Raw genomic sequence first — 19,091 nt, forward strand, 5'->3', positions numbered from 1 at the left:
AGGCGTCGAATAAATTCTGTTCGTTACAAATAATATGGAGGCGGCGAGTCGTAAAAGGGCGAGGACGGCTGATGGGCAGCAAGAAGCTTATCGAGCTTGAGCCGGCGGGACTGGATCTTGAGGTGTTCCAGCTTGTCGATGTGGTGGGTGGGCTTTTCAGGGACTTTGAACGCGGTTGGGGGGCCGGGCTCGGTCTTCTTAGCCAGCTTGAATTGCAATGACGAGAGGTAGTTGGGCTGCGGGAAAAGAGGACGTTCCGGAGGAGTTTCTGTTTCCTCCTCGACCAGGGTGGATCCCGTGGACGGTGGAGAACTGGCAGAAAGCGGCGGAGACTCGACACTCGTTTCGGCGAACGAGCTCGTGTCACCACTCACACGCTGTTTCTTGAGCTTCACCACCCGTCTCTTGGGTTTGACGCCGTCGTGTGCGTTCTTGAAGAACGACCGCGCTTGAAGATCCTTGATGATCTCCAGCTTGTTGCCCATCGAGCCGATCTGGACGTCGGAGTTTCTCAGATGGATTCTATTCCAGCTCAGATTGTCGCTCGAGGCCAGAATGGCATTCGCAAAGCTCTTGGTGACCACGTCGTCGTTCATTCTATCACACGACAACGCACCTCCCAGAGCCAGCGTCTGCCGCGAGCTGGCCAGTCTAGTGAGTCGCATCAGGCTCCCAGGCGAGATTCTCAGTGGGAACTCGGGGTCCAGGTCCTTCAGCAGAACCCGTTTCTCCTCGATGTCCTGTTCCTCGTTCAACAGGTCCTGGTGGAATTGCAGCAAAGACTGTGTTGTGTACTTGAGACTGAATTTGTACAGATAGCTGGGCAGGAACTCTTTGAACAGTTCGCTGATTTGGGTCTCGATTGTCTTTTGCAAAAACTTGGCAATCGGCTTGATTCTATCGAAAGTAGAACTAACCTCGATCGACTCTAATGGATCGTTCTTGAACACCAACGTCAATCCCTTGGTCTTGTTGAAAACAATGATAATAATCGAACTCAGCTTGAACTTGCCCAGCGTCAAGTTCAGCGGGATGTCAAAATCCGAGTCCGATCCGTTAAATTGCGGCTTCACAAATTCCGCCAACTGTTGACAATCTCTTTTGTAACCTTTGTTTTTATCCACAAGGTCGTCATAAATATTGTCGTTGTATATTCTCAAAGGGCTCGCACTGACCTTTGTGTTGACCGTCACAGACGCGTCGCCGTCGTACTTGAACTTGAAGATGCCCCTAAACCGGTCGGGACCCAAATCGCCGATCTCCAAGATCTCAAAGTCTGGCGAGATGTGCCCAAAATTAAGGTCCATGATTTTGATGTCGGACGAGAGGATGTTGGGTCTTTTTCCGGAGTTCAGGGCCTCGTTCAGCAGTTCGCGCGTATACGACGAGAACGACTGCTTCTCGATGGCCTCCCAATTAATCTGAAAAGACATTAGTGAAGGAAGAAACCAAACAAATCAAACCAGCCTTTTTTTGCCCGCGGGGAAAAATTTTATTTGCCCAAACGGGTAGCCAAAATACGGCAAAGAGTGGGATGATTTTATTTATTCACATAACTTCGTTATTACTTGTCTATACGCATGCTGTCCATGTCTTTTAGGGCAGAAACCACCTCCTCCTTGGTCAGACCGTTGCTGGTCAACATAGAGTCGTCTCCGTGGAAAAACGGACCGTAATTGTACCCGTCTTGCTGGAACTCAAACACTTCCGCTAGTCCTGCTACCAAAGTCGTGTCGAGCCGCAATTTGTCCACGTCGACCTTCTCCAGCACCCCGCGTCCGCCGCTCGCGTGGTCAAACGCCTCCCGGTAAAACTCGCCCGCCAAGTTCGTCACATCCGGGTCTTTCTTCACCTTCTCTCCAAAAAGTCCCGGAAGTTCCAGAAACTGCTTCAACCGCACCCCGCGCGTGATCTCCTCGCTAGAAGAGTACAAGTACTCAAAAATGTTGTCCGCCTCGCTGCCCGCCAGTGCTGGGTACAGAAACAGCATCGCGTCGCGGAACTCGGGCTTGTTTAAATACGTCTTGCACCCGTGGTCAAGCTTCTCGAAAACCATCTCTATTTGGTACAATTGCACCGAGTCCAGCTGACTGTCGTTCTTCAACTGCTCGAAAATCCGCTCTTTGCGATCAAACTGACGCTCAATGAACTGTAGCTTGTCCACGATGATGTCGCGGATCAGCTTGATGCGAAACTTGAGCTCCGTTACCTTGTACAGCTTCTCTGTTTCGTGGTAGCCAAAAGTCCCCTGAAACTGCTCTATCTGGCGCTGAATATCGTCTTTAGTCTTTGTAAGACTCTCCTGTAACTTCTCCACGTTCGAAAGAGTGCCCATGATCTCTGGTAACTGGTCAACCTGTTTCTCGGCAGAATCAGATAGGTCCAGGATTTCAGCTTCCACCATGTCCAATCCGAGCCCGACACCCTCGATCAGGTCGTCCAACCGCTTGAACGACTTGGCGCGCCAACTTTCGATCATCTCACTCACCAGCTCACTCATCTTATGCTCGTTGTCTGTGATTTTCTTGAGAAGTTTGGTTGCAACTGCAAGACTGCGTTCTTTCGACTCGCAAAGCCCGCGCAGTCGGAACTCGACAAGAAGCAGGTTGATCTTGCTGCGCAGAGACTCTAAATGCGAATAGTCTTCAAGAAACTGTAATTTTTCAGTGGCCAAAGAGTCCAGGTAATCTTTGGAGGCCACCAGGTTGTCCAAGTTTTGAGGCTGGGTCAACAACTTGTCCATTTGCAAGACAGTATGCTCAATCTGCGGAATCAGATTATCAAGTCCAGCACGATAGTCTTTCTTGAGCTTGGCTATTTCCACCACAACACCCAAAAACGTCTCGACGCGAATTTTGTAACCTCCCGTTCCCTTCACCTGTTCCTTGGAGAACTTGTCATAGTACAAACTCACATAAGCAATGATACTCTTTTCGTCTGGACGTGAACAGTTGATGTTTTCAGGGTCGATCAGCCGCGTGATCCCTAAATTTTCAGCCACTCCCATTGCCAGCTCGAGTCTTTCCAGGTCTTGGAGCGTTGAAGTTTTCTCATAATCTAGCAATTCCGGCCGATAATAGTTGAGAATCGCACAAAAGGCCCGGCCGTCGCGCCAACCGGACCCGAAATTCGTCAGTTTCAGCTTATAGTTCTGTGTCACTTTCTGACACCATCTCAACAACAGGTCTTTCTTGGTGAACCCGCAGTCCTCCTCGTCCTCGAAAACGGTGTAATTAAGCAACAGCAGCCATATGAGACCGAGAATCAGTTTCGAATTGCCGTCCACGATGTCCTCGGAGCCGATATTGTGAATCTGGAGGTTCTGACGGTGTTTCAGGTAATCCAGCACTCTGTTGAGGTTTTCCATCTTTTGAACTTTCAAATGAGGGTTGGTGGAAACAGGTTTAAGCTGGAAATCCGGGTCCAAACATTGCAACAGCCGATACAATGCGATTCCGGACCCCAAATCTGTCAAAGAAGACAAGGGAGCAAACTTGCTGTCCTGTAGTTTGGAGTTGATCCAGCGCAAAAACGTCTTTTGCTGGACCTCCACCCAATTCTTAACAGACAGCTCGTTTGACGAAATGGACTTGATCAAAAGAGTGTCCGACATTGGTTAAAACAAACGCCAAGTCTGTGATATTTATAACAGTTTTATAATGATTTTTTAGGGACAATGTTTCAGACGCAAAGTGGTGTTGACATCGACGCGTCGATAAATGTTAAAAGATCCGGAAAACAGCTTCTACTGTATATTAACTATATCATGAACCTTGGAAGAAAGGATGAGCCATGGTCTCCTTGGCAGTGAGTCTCTCTTGATGATCATACCGAACCAAATGGTCGATCAAGTCGATCACGGCCGGGTTCTCACTCAAATGTCTGTTGTTCTCATTAATAAAGTGTCTCCATGGCTTTCTAGGACAGTTGGGCAGGATTTCGTCGTAATCGCTCGAGAGAATGATTCCATATTTGTCGCAATATCTGTGAAGATCGTCGGTACCCAACACTTTGGCGATCTTGACGAGCTGGTCGGTGTTGGAGTCTCCTTTGAAAAACGGCTCTTTTTTGAACACAATGGCAGCAATCATGGCCCCCACCGACCACAGGTCCAAGGAGTAGTCGTACTGTTGCAGGTTTATTAGCAATTCCGGACCCTTGTGGTATCTGGAAGCCACCCGCACGTTGAAGTCCATTCCACGGTGGTAGAACTCGGCCAGACCCCAGTCGATCAGTTTCAGCGTCTTTGTGAGCGGGTCGATCATGACATTTTGCGGTTTCACGTCTCTGTGGATGATCCCCATCGAATGCGAGTAGTCCAAAGCCCGTAAGAGCTGGGTGAAGTAGAATCGGATGTCGTCAAGACTGAATTTCGGATACAGCACCCGGAAGTCCACGTTGTTGATCTTCTCGAAAATCAACGCCGGGATCTTGGAGTTCTGGTCCTGGATCAGGTCGTACAGGCGAATGATGTTGGGGCCTCCCGTCAGGTTCTTGAGAATCTTGATTTCTCTATGGATCTTTTTCAACTTCACCGGCTTCAAAACCTTGATCACACATGGCTGGTTGTTCAAAACGTTCACCCCGGTGAACACCTCTGAGTATTTGCCTCTTCCGATCTTGGACACGATCTCGTAGTTAGCAATGTTGCCCCATTCTATCTTGTAGTTTTCGTAGTCCCAGTACTCGCGCGGACGGATCTCGCACGCGTCCGCGTACACCCTGGCAACCGAGTAAGGCTTAGACGTCATTTTTGATCCAATGGACAGTGGATGGCGTTCCGGTTGCTATGTTGTTGCGAAACTAAACAAGTCGGCTGTGGATTAGAAAAATTTGAGACACCACACCGGCGAAGTGCGAGCGTGAACATCTTTGCACCGCAACTTATTGGTGCGATTAAATGAGGTTTGCAGGACGGTACGCTGTTGGCAATGCGTTGCAGGGCGGCGCGCCGTTGGACGCCGTCGAACTGTACCAGGAGCAGGGCGACGCCGTGCCGGAGTTTGGACGCCTGGTCGCGTGCGAGCTGGTATCTCTCAACAGTCTGCCCGTATGGCTGGTGGGGAGCACCAAGACCGCAGTGTTTGGCGTTTTCAGTGCGAATTTGGACACCCAGGCGTTCTTTGCGGACATTATGATGTACAGCGACTTTGCGAATGACGAGATCGTGGCGGTTTTGCTCGAGTCGGACAATCCCAGTCGGTATCTGGTGGTTTATCCGGAACTGTCTGGCCAGGACGTGTTGATGAAGGCGGTTCTGGTGGACCTGGACAACGAGTTTGTTCGGCGGGCGCACCAGGCGGCTGCGATGGCGGGAAACATAACGGTTGGGCGCGACGAGGCCGTTTTCGTGGAGCCGTCGCGACTAGGACGAGAAAATAGCGTGTTGGAACAGCATCTACAGAAACGGGGCCAGTCGCGCAAGCCGGCCAGGCTGGCCAAGGAGCCCGCGCTGATCGACCGGTTCAACAAGACGCTCGAGCGGCTGATTCTGGCCGGGTTCGACCGGTTCCAGGTGCAATCCACGCTGTCCAAAGACGAGTGCAAGGAATTGTACGGCATAGTTTTCAAGTCTGCGCGGTTTCTGTTCCGCAACCAGCTGCGCCAGCAATCGGAGCCCGAGCCCGACAAACTCACCAACGTCGTCAACAACACCATCCAACTACATCTCGGCGAAATCTAATTGGTCTATGCATTCATTCATAAATATCCTACACCATGGAATACGTACAGTCGAAGATGGTGTCTCCGACTATGTCTCTGCGGGAAACAGACTCTGAGAAAGAGACCTGTTTTTGTTTGCGCTGGCGGCGGTGGCGGGGCTGGAGATTGGGTCTTTTGCCAAAGTCGACCGACGAAACAGACGACGACATGGAGCTAAACCGGGAGCTGGAGAAATCGTCGTCGGTGTCGTCGTTGTCGGAGCTGTCTTCGTCCACGGCGTACTCAGGGTCGCCCATGAGCGGGCCGTATAGCGCGGTGATGTCGTTCTCCTTGTGCCAGTTGATGGCGGCCGGGTCGAGCTCCGGAAGCTTATTTCGCTGTTTTTGCCAGGCCCGCCAACACGCGTTCTGCAGCCGCTGCGACGAGGTGCACGGCAGGATCAGCTGGATGTCCTCCACCTGGCCGTGCGACTTGAGCGTTCGCAGTCGATAAACGCTCGACAGCTCGCGCGGCTTGACAAACTTGCTCTTGCTGATAGTGTTCCAGCACCTGAAATATTGCTCTTCCGACAGCGCCACGGAAAAGTAATCCACCGCCTGCAATGGGGCAGATACCACCTCGAACGACTGCGACGGCACGCCTTTCAGACAGGTAGACCAGGCCTCCTGGAGAAAGTTGTCGTCCATAAATTGATGCGTCAAATTGGAACGTTTGGAAATCATGTAATAGAAGCCGCTAAGGCGAGGAAGACTGCCGTATTTATAGATCCACCCCGGGCACAAGACTACAAGGCTTGGTGTCAAATTCGTGTTCCATACATACAGATCTTCACGCTTGCTGCATGGCACCATACAAACACGCAATTGTTGCTGCACCTAAATTGTACTAGGGAAACAATTGAAAGCTAGGCTGAGTTCTTTACAACACAATAGGTGCAGCAAACATATTGTTGCTGGTATATAACAGAATCTGGGGAACCATAATAAACACCGTACAACAACGTATTATCCGCTTCCCCCTCATGAGCAAACCTCCTGCATCATCGTATAAAAATGGGCCCATTTAGTGCTCACAAACCCCTCTCGCCGACTGGAGTTCGCGAAATAGCAATTATTCGGGTGAGGAGGCAGCTTATGCGGGCCACCGGAATATCATGTCACCTCGCAATTTCGAAAATTTTCCGGATTATCTTTTTTTTTCACTGACCTTGGGCCGCAGCGCCGCGACACGTCAAAAAACAGCAGGCAGGAGCGAAAAACCGTGCTAAATCGAACGCCCAGATTCATAATTTGCTCATAGGTCTTTCAAAAGCTCCCGCAGCGCAAAACGGGCGTCACTACGTAATCGTGCAGCGTTACTCAACTCCTCGGCCATCATGTAAGGCGATTTCATCTCCATTTCATTGGCAGATATCCCAACAACAAACGGATCAACCCCTATTTTTAGACCCGGAGGTGGTTCCATGCTGTACATCGTATCTCCTGCGAAATGCGTCCCATACATTGCGGGGGAAGGCACAGCCGTTACACGTCTTCTCTTCTTCACCACCATTGCCTTGCCTTTACTGTCCAGCTGGACAGTGACTTGAAAGTTGTGTTTGTCGGCCCCTATATCGTTCATTGACTGTGTTTTGCGTAACTTGTTTTGTAGCTGTACGATCCCGGACTCCTGTCCAAGAGGCATCGACTTATTGCGCATGCCCAAAATTCCGAGACCCGCATTCTGCGTTGTGCCAGGACCCTGTGGTCTGAGCTCTTCAAACCGAAGAGGCTTAGGCACTAGACTGTTTGGGGTCGAGGCCACGCGACCGTGCGGGGTCTGTGCATACCAGTGGGTATACATCGGTGACGAACTTAAAACGTGCGAAAAGTGCGATATAGGAGTCGATGGGGGCAGCTTCAAAGACGGCGTAGCGTTCGATCTTGGAGTCTTTGGTGCAAGGATGTCTGGCTGCAAAAGCGAAGGGTTCAAATCTGCGGTGCGGGAGTCATGTTTCATGAGCTGGTCGGACGAGTTGAGCGGCGATGTGTTTATTGGCGAGCTTTGCAGTCCCGAGGCCGATGGCGACGACCCGGACGACGAGGTTATTGGCGACGAGTCCAAATAACCCTTTTCCCTCTGGGTTATGGATGCCAGCTCCTGGTGGGCTTTTGAAATTCCTGTTTCTTGTATGGTAACCAGACCCGGCGCTTGTTTCCGGCGCTTGGGCGTTGGCGTGTGCAACGACGAGCCGCTGGAGCCCGATCGGCGTTGCCCAGGACTCACTTTCATCACGGGGGTTGAGCAAATGGCACCTTGGCGGATAGTAGCTGCTGAATTGTTGGAAGCGCTGATATTAGAGCTGATGGCAAAGTTCAGCGTGCTTTCTCCCACTCTGTTCTCCTGTTTTGGCTTTGTTGGAGGTCTGCCTCTACGTTTTTTCTTGGTGGGCGACTGGTCAATAAATTTCTCAGACATGGTGTTTCAGGTTGGGCAATTCTTGTGGGTGTAATGTGGTGGCTGTGTTTAAATAAAGTGTTGGGGCTGGTGCTGGGGATGGAAAGCAATATGGACGTAGTAAAGCAAGGACGATGTAGGTGTTTGGACACAGAAAGGATTAACAAGAGTGAACGAATCGTTTAGTGGTTGAAAATGGCGAAAAATCTCTAAGGTCGTGCATATGCATACAATTTGGCCCGATTTGGCAATTATCTATATAAGGCAAGCAGGACGCGTGAGAGAAAAAGACTGGGGCCATCCGTGTGGCGAAGTAACATTGTGGCGAAACAATTATTAAAAGTTATCATATGTCGTTGGCAGATCAATGGCTGTCTGTGGACGTTAACCCTGAAACACGGGCAGAGATTCAGCGTCTGGTTGACGCAAACGACACGGCCTCGCTGCACGAGCGTCTGGGCGGCCGAATTGTGTTTGGAACCGCTGGTTTGCGCGCCAAGATGGAGGCCGGGTTCACCCGAATGAACGACGTTACCGTTGTCCAGGCAACACAGGGCCTAGCCGAGTATATGAAGACGTGCCACGCAGAGCTGTCGGTCGTGGTGGGCCACGACCACAGACACCACTCTCGGCGGTTTGCCGAGCTCACGGCGGCGGTGTTTTTGCTCAAGGGGTTTAAAGTGTACTATCTGGGCAAGGGGCTTGCCGCGACGCCGTTGGTGCCGTTTTCTGTGGATTATTATAAAACGTGTGGTGGAATCATGATAACCGCGTCGCATAACCCCAAGGACGACAATGGGTACAAAGTTTATTGGAGCAACGGATGCCAAATAATCCCTCCGCACGACCACAAGATCCAGCAATCGATCCTGCAGAACCTGGAGGTGGTGTTTGACGACCCCACCTGGGACACCGAGCTGGTATTCCGCAAACACGCTGACAGGCTTGTCTTGGTCAGAAACGAGGTTATACATAACTACACACAAAGGGTAAAGCAAAGTTTGCTCAAGACCCCGTCTTTCTCCTTCAAGGCAGTGTATACAGCAATGCATGGGGTCGGCACTGAGTTTGTGAAACAGGCTGTTCCTCAAGACTGTCTGGTTTATGCTGTTGAGCAATGTGAGCCAGATCCAGATTTCCCCACAGTGACGTTTCCGAACCCGGAGGAGAAGGGCGCGCTTGATCTGGCTGTTCAGACGGCAGAGAAGGCCGGGCTGTCGCTGGTGGTGGCCAATGACCCGGACGCAGACCGGTTTTCTGCGGCTGTCAAAGTTCCCGGCGGATGGAAGCAGCTGACCGGGAACGAGCTCGGGTTCCTGTTTGCACAGTATGTCACGTCGCAGATGGACGATGTCAGCAACGTGTGGCTGGTGAATTCGACGGTGTCGTCGCAGATGATTGCGTCGATGGCCAAAGTGGAAGGGTTCCAGTTTCAGGACACGCTGACCGGGTTCAAGTGGATTGGAAATAAAGTTATCGATTTGGAATTGCAAGGTTATGTTTGTCCGTTTGCATACGAAGAGGCAATTGGGTTCCTTTTCTCTGTGGTGCACGACAAGGACGGCATTTCTGCACTCGTGGTGTTCCTCCAAATGTACCAGCACTGGCTCGACACGGGCAAAACTGCCGTCGACGTGCTGGAAGAAGGGTACCAAAAATACGGTTATTTCAAAGAGTGCAACGGTTATTACGTTGTTCCAGACCCGGAGATAACCACCAGCATCTTCGAATCAATAAGACACTCAGCCAAACCGTACCCGGCTACCATTGGCGAGTTTAAAGTCATATCTTGGCGAGATCTCACTGTTGGCTACGACTCGACCACACCAGACACCAAGCCTCTGTTGCCCGTGGACAGCTCTTCGCAGATGATCACCGTGGTGCTTTCGACAGCCACCGCGGACGAGGTGCGGTTTACGGCCCGAGGCTCCGGCACAGAGCCCAAGCTGAAGGTGTACATTGAGGCGAAGAGCGGCACGGAAGCCGGGGCCGCCAGCCTGGCACGCCGTGTGTGGGACACCTTGCGCGACGAGTGGTTCCGTCCCACAGTTCACGGACTGCTCGAAAAGGTGTAAGGCCAGTATGTTTGTATAGTCGTGCACCGCCCAAAACAAGGCGAGAAAAAATAACATAGTAAAGAAAAAGGGTCACCCAGTGTTATTATACCCAGTCACCGGCAAAGGCGAGATGTTACGGTTTGGACAACATCCGAAAAAGACAGATTTGCCTACGTAAGTGGAAATTGAAAATAGACGCCGAGTTGTTACTGACCTATAGGACGAGTGCGTATGAGATCAAGCCCAAGAAGAAAAACCATGCTCGACAAAAGTGGTACACGGTGGTGGGCGCGTTGATCGCGCTTTTATTGCTGGTGTTGATTGTGAGGAGCCACAGACCGGCCAAGTTCACGCTGGAGATTGAGAATTCGGAGCCAGCGCCGCCGGAAACCAGTCTGGGGCGCGAGGCCACGGGCGTGGACGAGGAGGACGCGTTGCCCGACACCGTTGAGTTGTACGACCTGATGGACTACCAGGGGACTCCGGAAGGGAACAAGAACGGCGAGATTGTTCTTTTGTTAATTCCGTTAAGAAACGCCGCCAAGGTTCTCCCGTTGATGTTCCGCAACATGATGAACATGACCTACGATCACAGCCTAATAGACATTGCATTTCTCGTGAGTGACTGTTCAGAGGGAGACACCACTCTGGAGACGTTGTTTGAATACTCACAGGCCATGCAGAAAGGCGTTCTTTTGGACTTGCTCGACCAAAAGGAGAAAGAGACCCCATCGACAGGTATCATTGGGTCAAGCGACCTGTATCTGCAATACATGCCGTACGATTATGTCGAGAACGTGCGCAAGGCTTACTCGCCGCCATACCATTCCGAGTACCTCAAGCCGTTCCGTTCGGTGCAGATCTACCAGAAAGATTTCGGACAAGTTATTGGACAAGGGTTCAGTGACAGACACGACGTGAAGGTCCAGGGGATCCGCCGAAAGTTGATGGGCCGTGCGCGTAACTGGCTTGTCAGCACCGCGCTGAAACCGTATCATTCGTGGGTCTACTGGCGAGACGTTGACATTGAGACCTCGCCGGGAGATATCTTGGAGAGCATGATGCGGTTCTCGACAGCGTTTGACGTGATTGTCCCCAACGTTTGGCGACCGCTACCGACGTTCTTGGGCAACGAGCAGCCTTATGACCTCAACTCGTGGATGGAGTCGAAGGAGGGCTTGGAGCTCGCAAAAACATTGACGGAGGACGACGTTATTGTGGAAGGGTACGCGGAGTACCCGACCTGGCGCGTGCATCTGGCATACATTCGGGAGCAGGACGGAAACCCAGACGAGATTGTCGACTTAGACGGCGTGGGAGGAGTTTCGATCTTGTCCAAGGCCAAGGTTTTCCGTCAAGGCTCAAACTTCCCAGCATTCACGTTTATGAACCATGCCGAAACGGAGGCTTTCGGCAAGTTGAGCAAAAAAATGGGATTCCGCGTTGGTGGGCTGCCGCACTACACGATCTGGCACATCTACGAGCCATCGGAAGACGATCTGATCCAAATATCCCGCATGGAAAGGAAAAAGAGAAGACACAGAGCTAAGAAAGGAGGTCGGTAATTTATTATGATATAGAGGTTGGAATCAAATTAGAGACAACAGGGAGAGCAGCAACAATGGAGAGGCGAGCTGGAGCTTTCCTGCGAGGTTGGACACGGTTGCCGAACTTGCTGACGACAAGCTGGCCGCAGACACAGACGAGCTGGCGGACGTGGCCTTCGAGGTCGAAACAGAGCTGGTTTTCGTGGACAAGGTGGATGCTGAGGATGCTGAGCCAGTGGAGGCCGTGGAAGATGCTGAGACTGTGCTTTGTGTTGGGGAAGCAGATGACATGGATGCCACGATCTCGACAGAATTTCTGTCGGCGAGTCCGAGTCTGCTCTGGTCGAGGTCGAAAGAGACATAATAGTTTCTCAAAAACAACGACCCGAGGATCCATGTGCCGTTGTCCAGCGACGACGAACCAACAATGTTACTCACGCAGTATCCGTCGTACTTGCCGGACCCGTACGCGTTTCCCAGATAGTCGTCTGGTCCCAGCGACCAGGACGAGCCTGCTATCTTGAAGTTGAGTGTCAGGGTGGAGTTGCACAGAATGGCAAAGTTGTCGCCGTCTGTGATGGAGTCGGAGAAGAACGAGTGAATTTTGGTGGCATCTGCGGACGCCGCCACGATCGACGTTGTGCCGCTGTCCACGACCGCCAGCCGTTTCGTTTGTGAGTCCTGGCCGTCGATCTCTGCTTCGTCGAACGAGATCTGGTAGCTGTCTGCGGAAACAGAATCAACAACCACCTGCCAGTAATTATTGGTGTTTTCCACCACCGAGGAGTAATGTATAGACCCGTCATAGAGTTCCTGTATGTCTTTTCCGAGCACTAGGAGTCCGTTGTTGGAGCCGTCAAGAGCCGTGTCGTACGAGCCCAGACATAGGGCAAAGGTCCCCTGGCTGATAGTTTCTTGGTTCTTCAAGAAAGTGACCAGGTTGGTGAGTCCGTTGGACGAGTTGACGGCAGGGAGACCAAGCACGCCGCTGAACGAGTAGTCTTCAAACAGATCGGGCACGCTGCTGGCGGCGCCGAACTCGAACTCGTCTGCCGAGAGACTGCCCAGCTGCAACGTGTCGGTGACGACCTTGCCCGAGGCTGAGCCCGAGCTGTACGCAAGCGAAAAGCTCGAACTCGAGTTCGTGCCCGACGAGATCGGGTACAGCTGTTTGCCCGAACATGAGGAGTCTGTGCAATTCGAGTCGTAGATCCACAGGTAGGCGCTTCCGGTATCGATCAGCAGCGGATACTCCGAGTCGCCGATGGTGACATTCACAGTGTAGGATTCGTTGTTGGAGTCGGAGTCAATGAAAGACATTCCCGACTGCCATGGTAATGTGGTGCTCGACGAGTTGGAACTCGCCAGTACGGATTGTTTGCGGGTGCTGGTGGCTTTGATGGAGAAATCAGACGGGGGCTGCTCCACGGTGTCGACCTTGTACACGTGATCTGAATCTAGCAGTGATGTGCCGGACACACTGAACGCCCGGGCAACGGCGATTGTCGTTGCTAGGGCCAACCAGCTGTTCATTTTTCGGCAGCTTGCTATAAATATCTGTGCGAGATGTGGTTAGGACCCTGCTGTGAGCGGCTAGAAAACAACGGGAAGACGCGGAAATGCAATGGGAGTTGGCGAAAGCGGACAGGAGCTAGAAAACGCGTCAATTGCAAAGGTCCCTTGTATCCAGTAACGTCCAGCAAGCTTGTCGGCGCAGAAAGGTTCACTTTTATAAGATGAAAAATCCTTGCATTAGATTTGGCTTCGGTGCACAGCGTGTTGTCATATTTCCGCAAAGAGTTTTATTTCAATTGTTACCCTGGTAACCATCTATTGTCTGGGAACTCCTGTTTTTCCGCATTGGGTTAATTGTATACCGAGCCGCACAGCTTGGTTTATTTTTTATTTAACTTATCTGGCACGCAGAGATCGCAGCTCCCAGGGCGGTGCTGTGGTCGATGAGCCTCAACAGGAACCGTGGGTTCCCATGCGGGTGTGTATAGCTGTTGAGTGCGGCCTCGCATTTCTGCCGGTACAGCTCGAAATGCTGGAAAAACGACCCAATGTACCCAACACACACGGTGGCCGACTCCGGGTGCTGTCGTTGACAGAACGCTAAGATCCAGGCCGCCAGCACACGCGCGGCCCGCGCAACGAGAAATTCAATCAACGACCGTATGACGCAAATATCTGCAGGGGAACATACCGCCTTGAACTGTTTCAGAATTTTGACAGCTTCTTTTACATTCCCGTGGTAAATGCGGCACACCATTTCTCCTGTGAGCTCGTATTGCCTCGTAGCAGCGATTTCTGTATCTGGAAACAGTTTGTTTTGGGAATGCAAGTCGATTATAGCCAGTCTGAGTAGTTCTCCGATATATCTTCCAGAACAGAAGTACTCCAATGGCTGGAACAGGGGTGGCTGGAGGTGTGCGTCTTTGCACTGGCGGTATCCAGGCTGCATTTCCAAATCCCACGTGGTAACGAGTGTTTTCAGACTGCTGCCAAAACAGGACATTTCTGTGTTGATAACGGACTTTTCGTAGCTGGCCGAGGCGTTCAGTCCTGTGCCCAAAACCAGCCCCAGCTGGCAGTTGTACAGGTACGCGCCCGCCACGTAGACGGCCACGGCGTCGTTGATCACTGAGCGCACGTGCACGGGTTTGTTGGTAGCCGTTTCGAGCTGCTGTTGCAACAGCCGTGCAACGTCCAAGCCGCGGATCTCTTCCGCCAGCACAAAGCCTTTGCCCACGGCGTCGAGATACGCGTCGTTCGAGCGTGTCTGCCTGAACGGAAAACAGATCGACAGCCCCACGGTGACAGAGCCGGGGAAATGCTCGTCCAACGGCAGCGTCACAGCGTAGTGCACGAGTTTCTGGAAGAATGCCGTGTTGATCTCCTTTTCTGCGTCCAGCGACCACTCGCGCGAACAATCCAGCACGTACTTGCCGTCTCCATGCAGCCCCATGATACACGCTCGGAACGTGGACCCGCCCAGGTCCAGGATAAGCGTTTTGCCGTGAGTGTGCGAGTCTGGCACCGGGGTGAGCGTGGGAAGCATGGTGACGGCTCTTGAACCAAACGCGGCGTCTATTTCGGCGCCCAATTGCAAAACAAGCGTCTCAAGAGACGGAAGGTTCCAGTCGGAACGGCCAGCGTCCAAAGGAAGCGTCCCCACAGTCATCTGACAGAATACGATAAGATTCGCAGCGCGCACATCCATGCACCGCCAACGACGCGTGTGTGTCTACTCCTTGCACCGGGTGTGAGAAAAATGTGTGCCAGAGACGATGTACCAGTTTCTTGACGATTTGAACGCGGACCAGCGCGCGGCGGCGACTGCTCCGCTGGACGGCGTGCTGCTTGTTCTTGCGGGTCCGGGCACGGGCAAAACGAAGGTGATCACCGCGCGCGTGGCGTACCTGATGCTCCACTACAAGCTTCCTCCCGAGGACATAGTGGTGGCCACGTTCACCAAGAAGGCCGCGAACGAGATGGTTGAACGGCTGGACGTGCTGCTTGCGCAGTTTCCGGAGGTGGACCACAAAAAACTCATGATCGGGACGTTCCACTCGATCTGCGTGCGGATTCTGCGTCGGTACGGTCGTCTGATCGGGCTCAACTCCGGGTTCAAGATCGCCGACGAGGCAGATTCGCGTCATTTGGTGAAGAAGGCGGTCAAGACTTTGTCACAGGAAGGCGTTGATCTGGCGTCGAAGGAACAGGACGTCAAATCGTACAAGAATTATATTTCATCGCATAAAAATAAGGCCCAGCTACCAGACGATGTTCCGTCTGCCAAGTCGGCCAACCACCGCAACAAGTATCTCGACATTTACAGGGAGTACCAGGAGGAGCTTTTGCGGAACAACGTGATCGATTTCGACGACTGTTTGTTGCTGACACACACGCTTTTGAAAAAACATCCGTATTGCATGGGTCGGGTGAAACACGTGCTTGTTGACGAGTTCCAGGATACCAATGCTGTTCAGCTTGGATTGGTTTATATGCTCTCGGGCTACAACGAGTCTCATTTGCATAACGTGACTGTGGTTGGAGATCCGGACCAAAGTATCTATGGCTTCAGAAACGCAGAAGCAGAGAATTTCTTCCGGATGGAGGACTACTACCGCCAGAAAGGTGTCACTGTGTCCAAGGTGTCGCTAACACAGAACTATAGATCAACAAGCAACATCTTGAACCTGGCCGAACAGCTCATGGGACAGCAGTTTGGCAAACGGGAGCAAAAGAAGCTGAAATCCAATAAAAAGGTGAATCTGCCTGTTGAGCTGTTCAGCAGCGCCGACAACAAGGTGGAAGCCATCAGTATTTCAAAGAAGATCAAGGAGCTCGTGGACGGTGCGGTGTTCCGGTGTTCGGACGTGGCTATTTTGCTTCGTGCTGGTTTTCTATCGCGGGTGATCGAACAGGAACTTATCCACTCGAACTTGCCGTACCAGGTGGTTCACGGCAGATCTTTCTGGGAGAACAAGGAGATCCGTTTAATGATGAACTTCATGCGTGCCGTTGCCTCTGACATGGACTGGTTGGGGTACAGTCGGTGTTTGGAGTTCCATGTTGCTGGACTTGGGCCGAAATCGATGCAAATTATTGAAGACTTGTTTATGGAGCAACGCGCCCACAACGAGCCGGGAAACGTGTTGGCGATCCTTGAGGGCATTGCCGAGGGCCGTGTGAAGGGCATTATGGCGAAATCGGTGGCTGGAATCAAGGAAGTCTTGGACATAATCAAATCCTCGCGGAAACTGCTACTGGACGACAAAACCGAGCAGGAACAGCTTTCTACAATGTTCAACAACATCGTCACCAAGACCAAACTGGTTTCCATAATTGCCAAAGAGCGTGCAGACAAACACGACTCTCCGGAGGAGGAGATCGAGGCCAATTTGAACGAGTTGCAAAACCAGCTTGTCAGTTTCAACATCCAGGAAGAGACGCTGTTACAGGACGCGTATGAGACAGAGGATTTGATTGAAGTGGCAGATGAGTCGTTTGATGCTCTGGCAGAAACAAGCGCCAGTCTCGACAAACTTACGCAGTTCCTGGACTCGGTGTATCTTTACGAGGAAACGAAGGACGCCAAAAAGACAGCTCCCAAAATCACAATCACAACTGTTCACGGGTCCAAGGGACTTGAGTGGCCCGTGGTGTTTGTTCCTGCCCTATGTGACGGCATCTTACCGTCGCAGTACGCGCTCAATACGTCTTTGGACGAGGCCAAACGACAAGCGGCTTTGGACGAGGAACGGCGGTGCATGTACGTTGCTGTGACCAGGGCCAAGGAACGGCTATTTCTCAGTTACCACCACCGCGCGCTTGGGTTCAGCATGGGAGACCAGGCGAAGACCAAAAGCCGGTTTTTAAATCTGCCCAAGGGATTCGTGCAATCGTCCAAAGCTGCCATGTTGAAAGGACCGCCTTTGAACCTGTCGCAGCCGACTTCACGCTTTGCTAATGTTATGCGCTCGTCTCCAAGCCTGAACACCACCTATAAAGGGTTCCAGCCGGCGTCTAAACTGACGGGAAACGCCTTCACCCCAGAAGGACTGACGAAAATCTCCAAACCAACGAAAAAACGACTCGGCATGGGAAGACCACTACGCTTTTTAAAGAAATAAGTAGATATTAGGCATTATTAAGCCCGCACCGGGTAGAACAGTCTCGCAAGGTACGCTCCGGCGCCCCGTTGTAGCAGCGCCTCGTACGTCTCGCGTCTTTTTTCAAACTCCTGCGAGTCTTTTTGCTGGTCAAGAACTTCCTCCAAAGCCTCTTGTCGCGCATAAAGCATCTTACGGATCTTCCATTCTCTGATCGGAACAATACTGCAGAACCCAGCAAACGCAAAACATCCGCAGAAAATCTGCGCCTTGATGAACGGTCTGTCCAGACTCATATCTCTGAGTTTGAGTGCCACCACCTCGCAGAAAACGGTAAACACGCCCATCCAGAAGTTTTGAAAACTCCATGCGGACGGAAACAGCTCAGGAGCAACCGAGTCTGCCAACAGCGGCTGGTTCAGCGTGGAAGCCACGCCAAACGTCAGCCCTGAAAGCACAGCATAAGCGAAAACCACCGGGGCCGTCATGGCGTTGATCCACATGGCAAAGATCAGAACCACCATGTTGAACGTCAATACCACTGCCAGGTTCACGCGGCCCACGTAGTCTGCGCTTATTCCAATCATAAACCGGCCTATTGCCTGGCACCCGTTGAAGATGGCTGTCACGTGACTTCCCTGGGTCGAGGTGAGGCCGACAAAAGTGCTGAATGCAGACAGCGAGAAGAGCGCCATGATGTAGCAAGAGAGCACGAGAACAAACCACAGGGTCAGCAAGTGCACCTGGGGCAGTTTCACCACCTTGACGTTGAACAGGACGTTGAAACGGGTGATGATCTCGTGGCGGGTGCGCAAACGCTGCGACGGCACGCGATATTTCAGTACAAACGCTGCAGCTGTGTTTGCAACCACGGAAAAAATCGCCAGCATTCTCTGAGCCCACGCGGGACTGCCTGTTTGGTTGATGATCTGCTGGGATCCAAGCGAAAAAGCCACACCTGCTATACCGCTCGCAGAGACGATGATTCCCGAAGCCAGGCCTCTACGCTTGTCAAACCATTGCGGGAATATGACGATGGCCGGATTGAACACGAGAGCGAACCCGAACCCGACCAAAACGCCCTGGGTGAGGTATAATTGCCAGAGCTTTTTGGAGAACGATGCCAGCAGGTAACCGGCCGACTGGAGCACAACACCGGAGAGCATGACGACTTTCTTGCCGAAGATGGCAGAGGCCATTTGTGCAAGGGGCGCCAAGGCCTGTGCGAGCGCGAGGACCAAACTGCCAATCAGAGCAAAATCTGTGGCACTGGACCCGGAAAACGTATCGTTTTGGAGCCAGAAATTCAGGAAAACTCCGTAGCAACCGTTGGCTCCCCAGGTAGCCAGCATCATGGTGAAGACGGCTCCGCAGATGGCCCAGGAGTACCCTTGATCCAAAGGCGGGAGGTCTGGTCTTTCATCACGGGGTGCCAATTGCGCTTCGGGACCCGCCCGTTCGGACCTGTTGGTGGCGATCCGTATGGCGTCCTCGAGATCGACCGTGTCGCAGCCCTGCAGAGCTTCCCGAGGCGTCTGGAGGTCGTCGAGCCGGGCCTGCTCGACATATTGCCTAGCACTTCTCACACCCCTAGAAACGGTGGAAGCCAGCGACGTGACTGTTCTGGTGCGTGTAACCGTGGCAGCGCGCGAAACAGCACGAACCGAGTCCGCCCGCTGCGCTGCTTCAAGACCCTGTGGCGTGTCGGAGTCGAGCGACGAAAGAGAACTGGTATCCATGGAGTTACGGAAAAATAAATTGTTTCGATT

The 19,091-nt window shown here is 52.3% G+C and overlaps 13 protein-coding genes across 13 annotated transcripts; 4 read left to right on the forward strand and 9 right to left on the reverse strand.

The window, feature by feature from the left end:
• Positions 1 to 23: 23 nt before the first annotated feature.
• On the reverse strand, positions 24 to 1,433 carry OGAPHI_006688 (uncharacterized protein; the record flags this gene model as incomplete). Its single annotated transcript, XM_046208000.1, has 1 exon — positions 24 to 1,433. One exon carries the CDS (start codon positions 1,431 to 1,433, stop codon positions 24 to 26), a length of 1,410 nt encoding a protein of 469 aa, XP_046058405.1.
• A 131-nt stretch (positions 1,434 to 1,564) lies between these two features.
• OGAPHI_006689 (uncharacterized protein) lies at positions 1,565 to 3,613 on the reverse strand (the record flags this gene model as incomplete). The annotated part of the gene is made up of 1 exon (XM_046208001.1): positions 1,565 to 3,613. One exon carries the CDS (start codon positions 3,611 to 3,613, stop codon positions 1,565 to 1,567), a length of 2,049 nt encoding a protein of 682 aa, XP_046058406.1.
• Positions 3,614 to 3,764: 151 nt separating this feature from the next.
• On the reverse strand, positions 3,765 to 4,751 carry OGAPHI_006690 (uncharacterized protein; the record flags this gene model as incomplete). The annotated part of the gene is made up of 1 exon (XM_046208002.1): positions 3,765 to 4,751. The coding sequence occupies one exon, from the start codon at positions 4,749 to 4,751 to the stop codon at positions 3,765 to 3,767; it is 987 nt and encodes a 328-aa protein (XP_046058407.1).
• On the forward strand, positions 4,354 to 5,683 carry OGAPHI_006691 (uncharacterized protein; the record flags this gene model as incomplete). The annotated part of the gene is made up of 2 exons (XM_046208003.1): positions 4,354 to 4,634; positions 4,906 to 5,683. 2 exons carry the CDS (start codon positions 4,354 to 4,356, stop codon positions 5,681 to 5,683), a joined length of 1,059 nt encoding a protein of 352 aa, XP_046058408.1.
• A 28-nt stretch (positions 5,684 to 5,711) lies between these two features.
• On the reverse strand, positions 5,712 to 6,350 carry OGAPHI_006692 (uncharacterized protein; the record flags this gene model as incomplete). The annotated part of the gene is made up of 1 exon (XM_046208004.1): positions 5,712 to 6,350. One exon carries the CDS (start codon positions 6,348 to 6,350, stop codon positions 5,712 to 5,714), a length of 639 nt encoding a protein of 212 aa, XP_046058409.1.
• Positions 6,351 to 6,957: 607 nt separating this feature from the next.
• On the reverse strand, positions 6,958 to 8,121 carry OGAPHI_006693 (uncharacterized protein; the record flags this gene model as incomplete). The annotated part of the gene is made up of 1 exon (XM_046208007.1): positions 6,958 to 8,121. One exon carries the CDS (start codon positions 8,119 to 8,121, stop codon positions 6,958 to 6,960), a length of 1,164 nt encoding a protein of 387 aa, XP_046058410.1.
• On the forward strand, positions 7,361 to 7,771 carry OGAPHI_006694 (uncharacterized protein; the record flags this gene model as incomplete). Its single annotated transcript, XM_046208008.1, has 1 exon — positions 7,361 to 7,771. The coding sequence occupies one exon, from the start codon at positions 7,361 to 7,363 to the stop codon at positions 7,769 to 7,771; it is 411 nt and encodes a 136-aa protein (XP_046058411.1).
• Positions 8,122 to 8,450: 329 nt separating the features above from the next.
• OGAPHI_006695 (uncharacterized protein) lies at positions 8,451 to 12,068 on the forward strand (the record flags this gene model as incomplete). The annotated part of the gene is made up of 3 exons (XM_046208009.1): positions 8,451 to 10,171; positions 10,240 to 11,718; positions 11,792 to 12,068. The coding sequence occupies 3 exons, from the start codon at positions 8,451 to 8,453 to the stop codon at positions 12,066 to 12,068; spliced, it is 3,477 nt and encodes a 1,158-aa protein (XP_046058412.1).
• Positions 11,747 to 13,237, reverse strand: OGAPHI_006696 (uncharacterized protein; the record flags this gene model as incomplete). The annotated part of the gene is made up of 1 exon (XM_046208010.1): positions 11,747 to 13,237. One exon carries the CDS (start codon positions 13,235 to 13,237, stop codon positions 11,747 to 11,749), a length of 1,491 nt encoding a protein of 496 aa, XP_046058413.1.
• A 373-nt stretch (positions 13,238 to 13,610) lies between these two features.
• Positions 13,611 to 14,888, reverse strand: OGAPHI_006697 (uncharacterized protein; the record flags this gene model as incomplete). Its single annotated transcript, XM_046208011.1, has 1 exon — positions 13,611 to 14,888. The coding sequence occupies one exon, from the start codon at positions 14,886 to 14,888 to the stop codon at positions 13,611 to 13,613; it is 1,278 nt and encodes a 425-aa protein (XP_046058414.1).
• A 106-nt stretch (positions 14,889 to 14,994) lies between these two features.
• On the forward strand, positions 14,995 to 17,343 carry OGAPHI_006698 (uncharacterized protein; the record flags this gene model as incomplete). Its single annotated transcript, XM_046208012.1, has 1 exon — positions 14,995 to 17,343. The coding sequence occupies one exon, from the start codon at positions 14,995 to 14,997 to the stop codon at positions 17,341 to 17,343; it is 2,349 nt and encodes a 782-aa protein (XP_046058415.1).
• On the reverse strand, positions 16,170 to 17,129 carry OGAPHI_006699 (uncharacterized protein; the record flags this gene model as incomplete). Its single annotated transcript, XM_046208013.1, has 2 exons — positions 16,170 to 16,767; positions 17,029 to 17,129. 2 exons carry the CDS (start codon positions 17,127 to 17,129, stop codon positions 16,170 to 16,172), a joined length of 699 nt encoding a protein of 232 aa, XP_046058416.1.
• Positions 17,344 to 17,360: 17 nt separating the features above from the next.
• Positions 17,361 to 19,061, reverse strand: OGAPHI_006700 (uncharacterized protein; the record flags this gene model as incomplete). Its single annotated transcript, XM_046208014.1, has 1 exon — positions 17,361 to 19,061. One exon carries the CDS (start codon positions 19,059 to 19,061, stop codon positions 17,361 to 17,363), a length of 1,701 nt encoding a protein of 566 aa, XP_046058417.1.
• Between the last annotated feature and the right edge of the window lie 30 nt (positions 19,062 to 19,091).

This window comes from Ogataea philodendri, assembly GCF_020536065.1.
Source record: "Ogataea philodendri strain CBS6075 chromosome Unknown scaffold13, whole genome shotgun sequence".
In the NCBI taxonomy this organism is placed as follows: domain Eukaryota; kingdom Fungi; phylum Ascomycota; class Pichiomycetes; order Pichiales; family Pichiaceae; genus Ogataea; species Ogataea philodendri.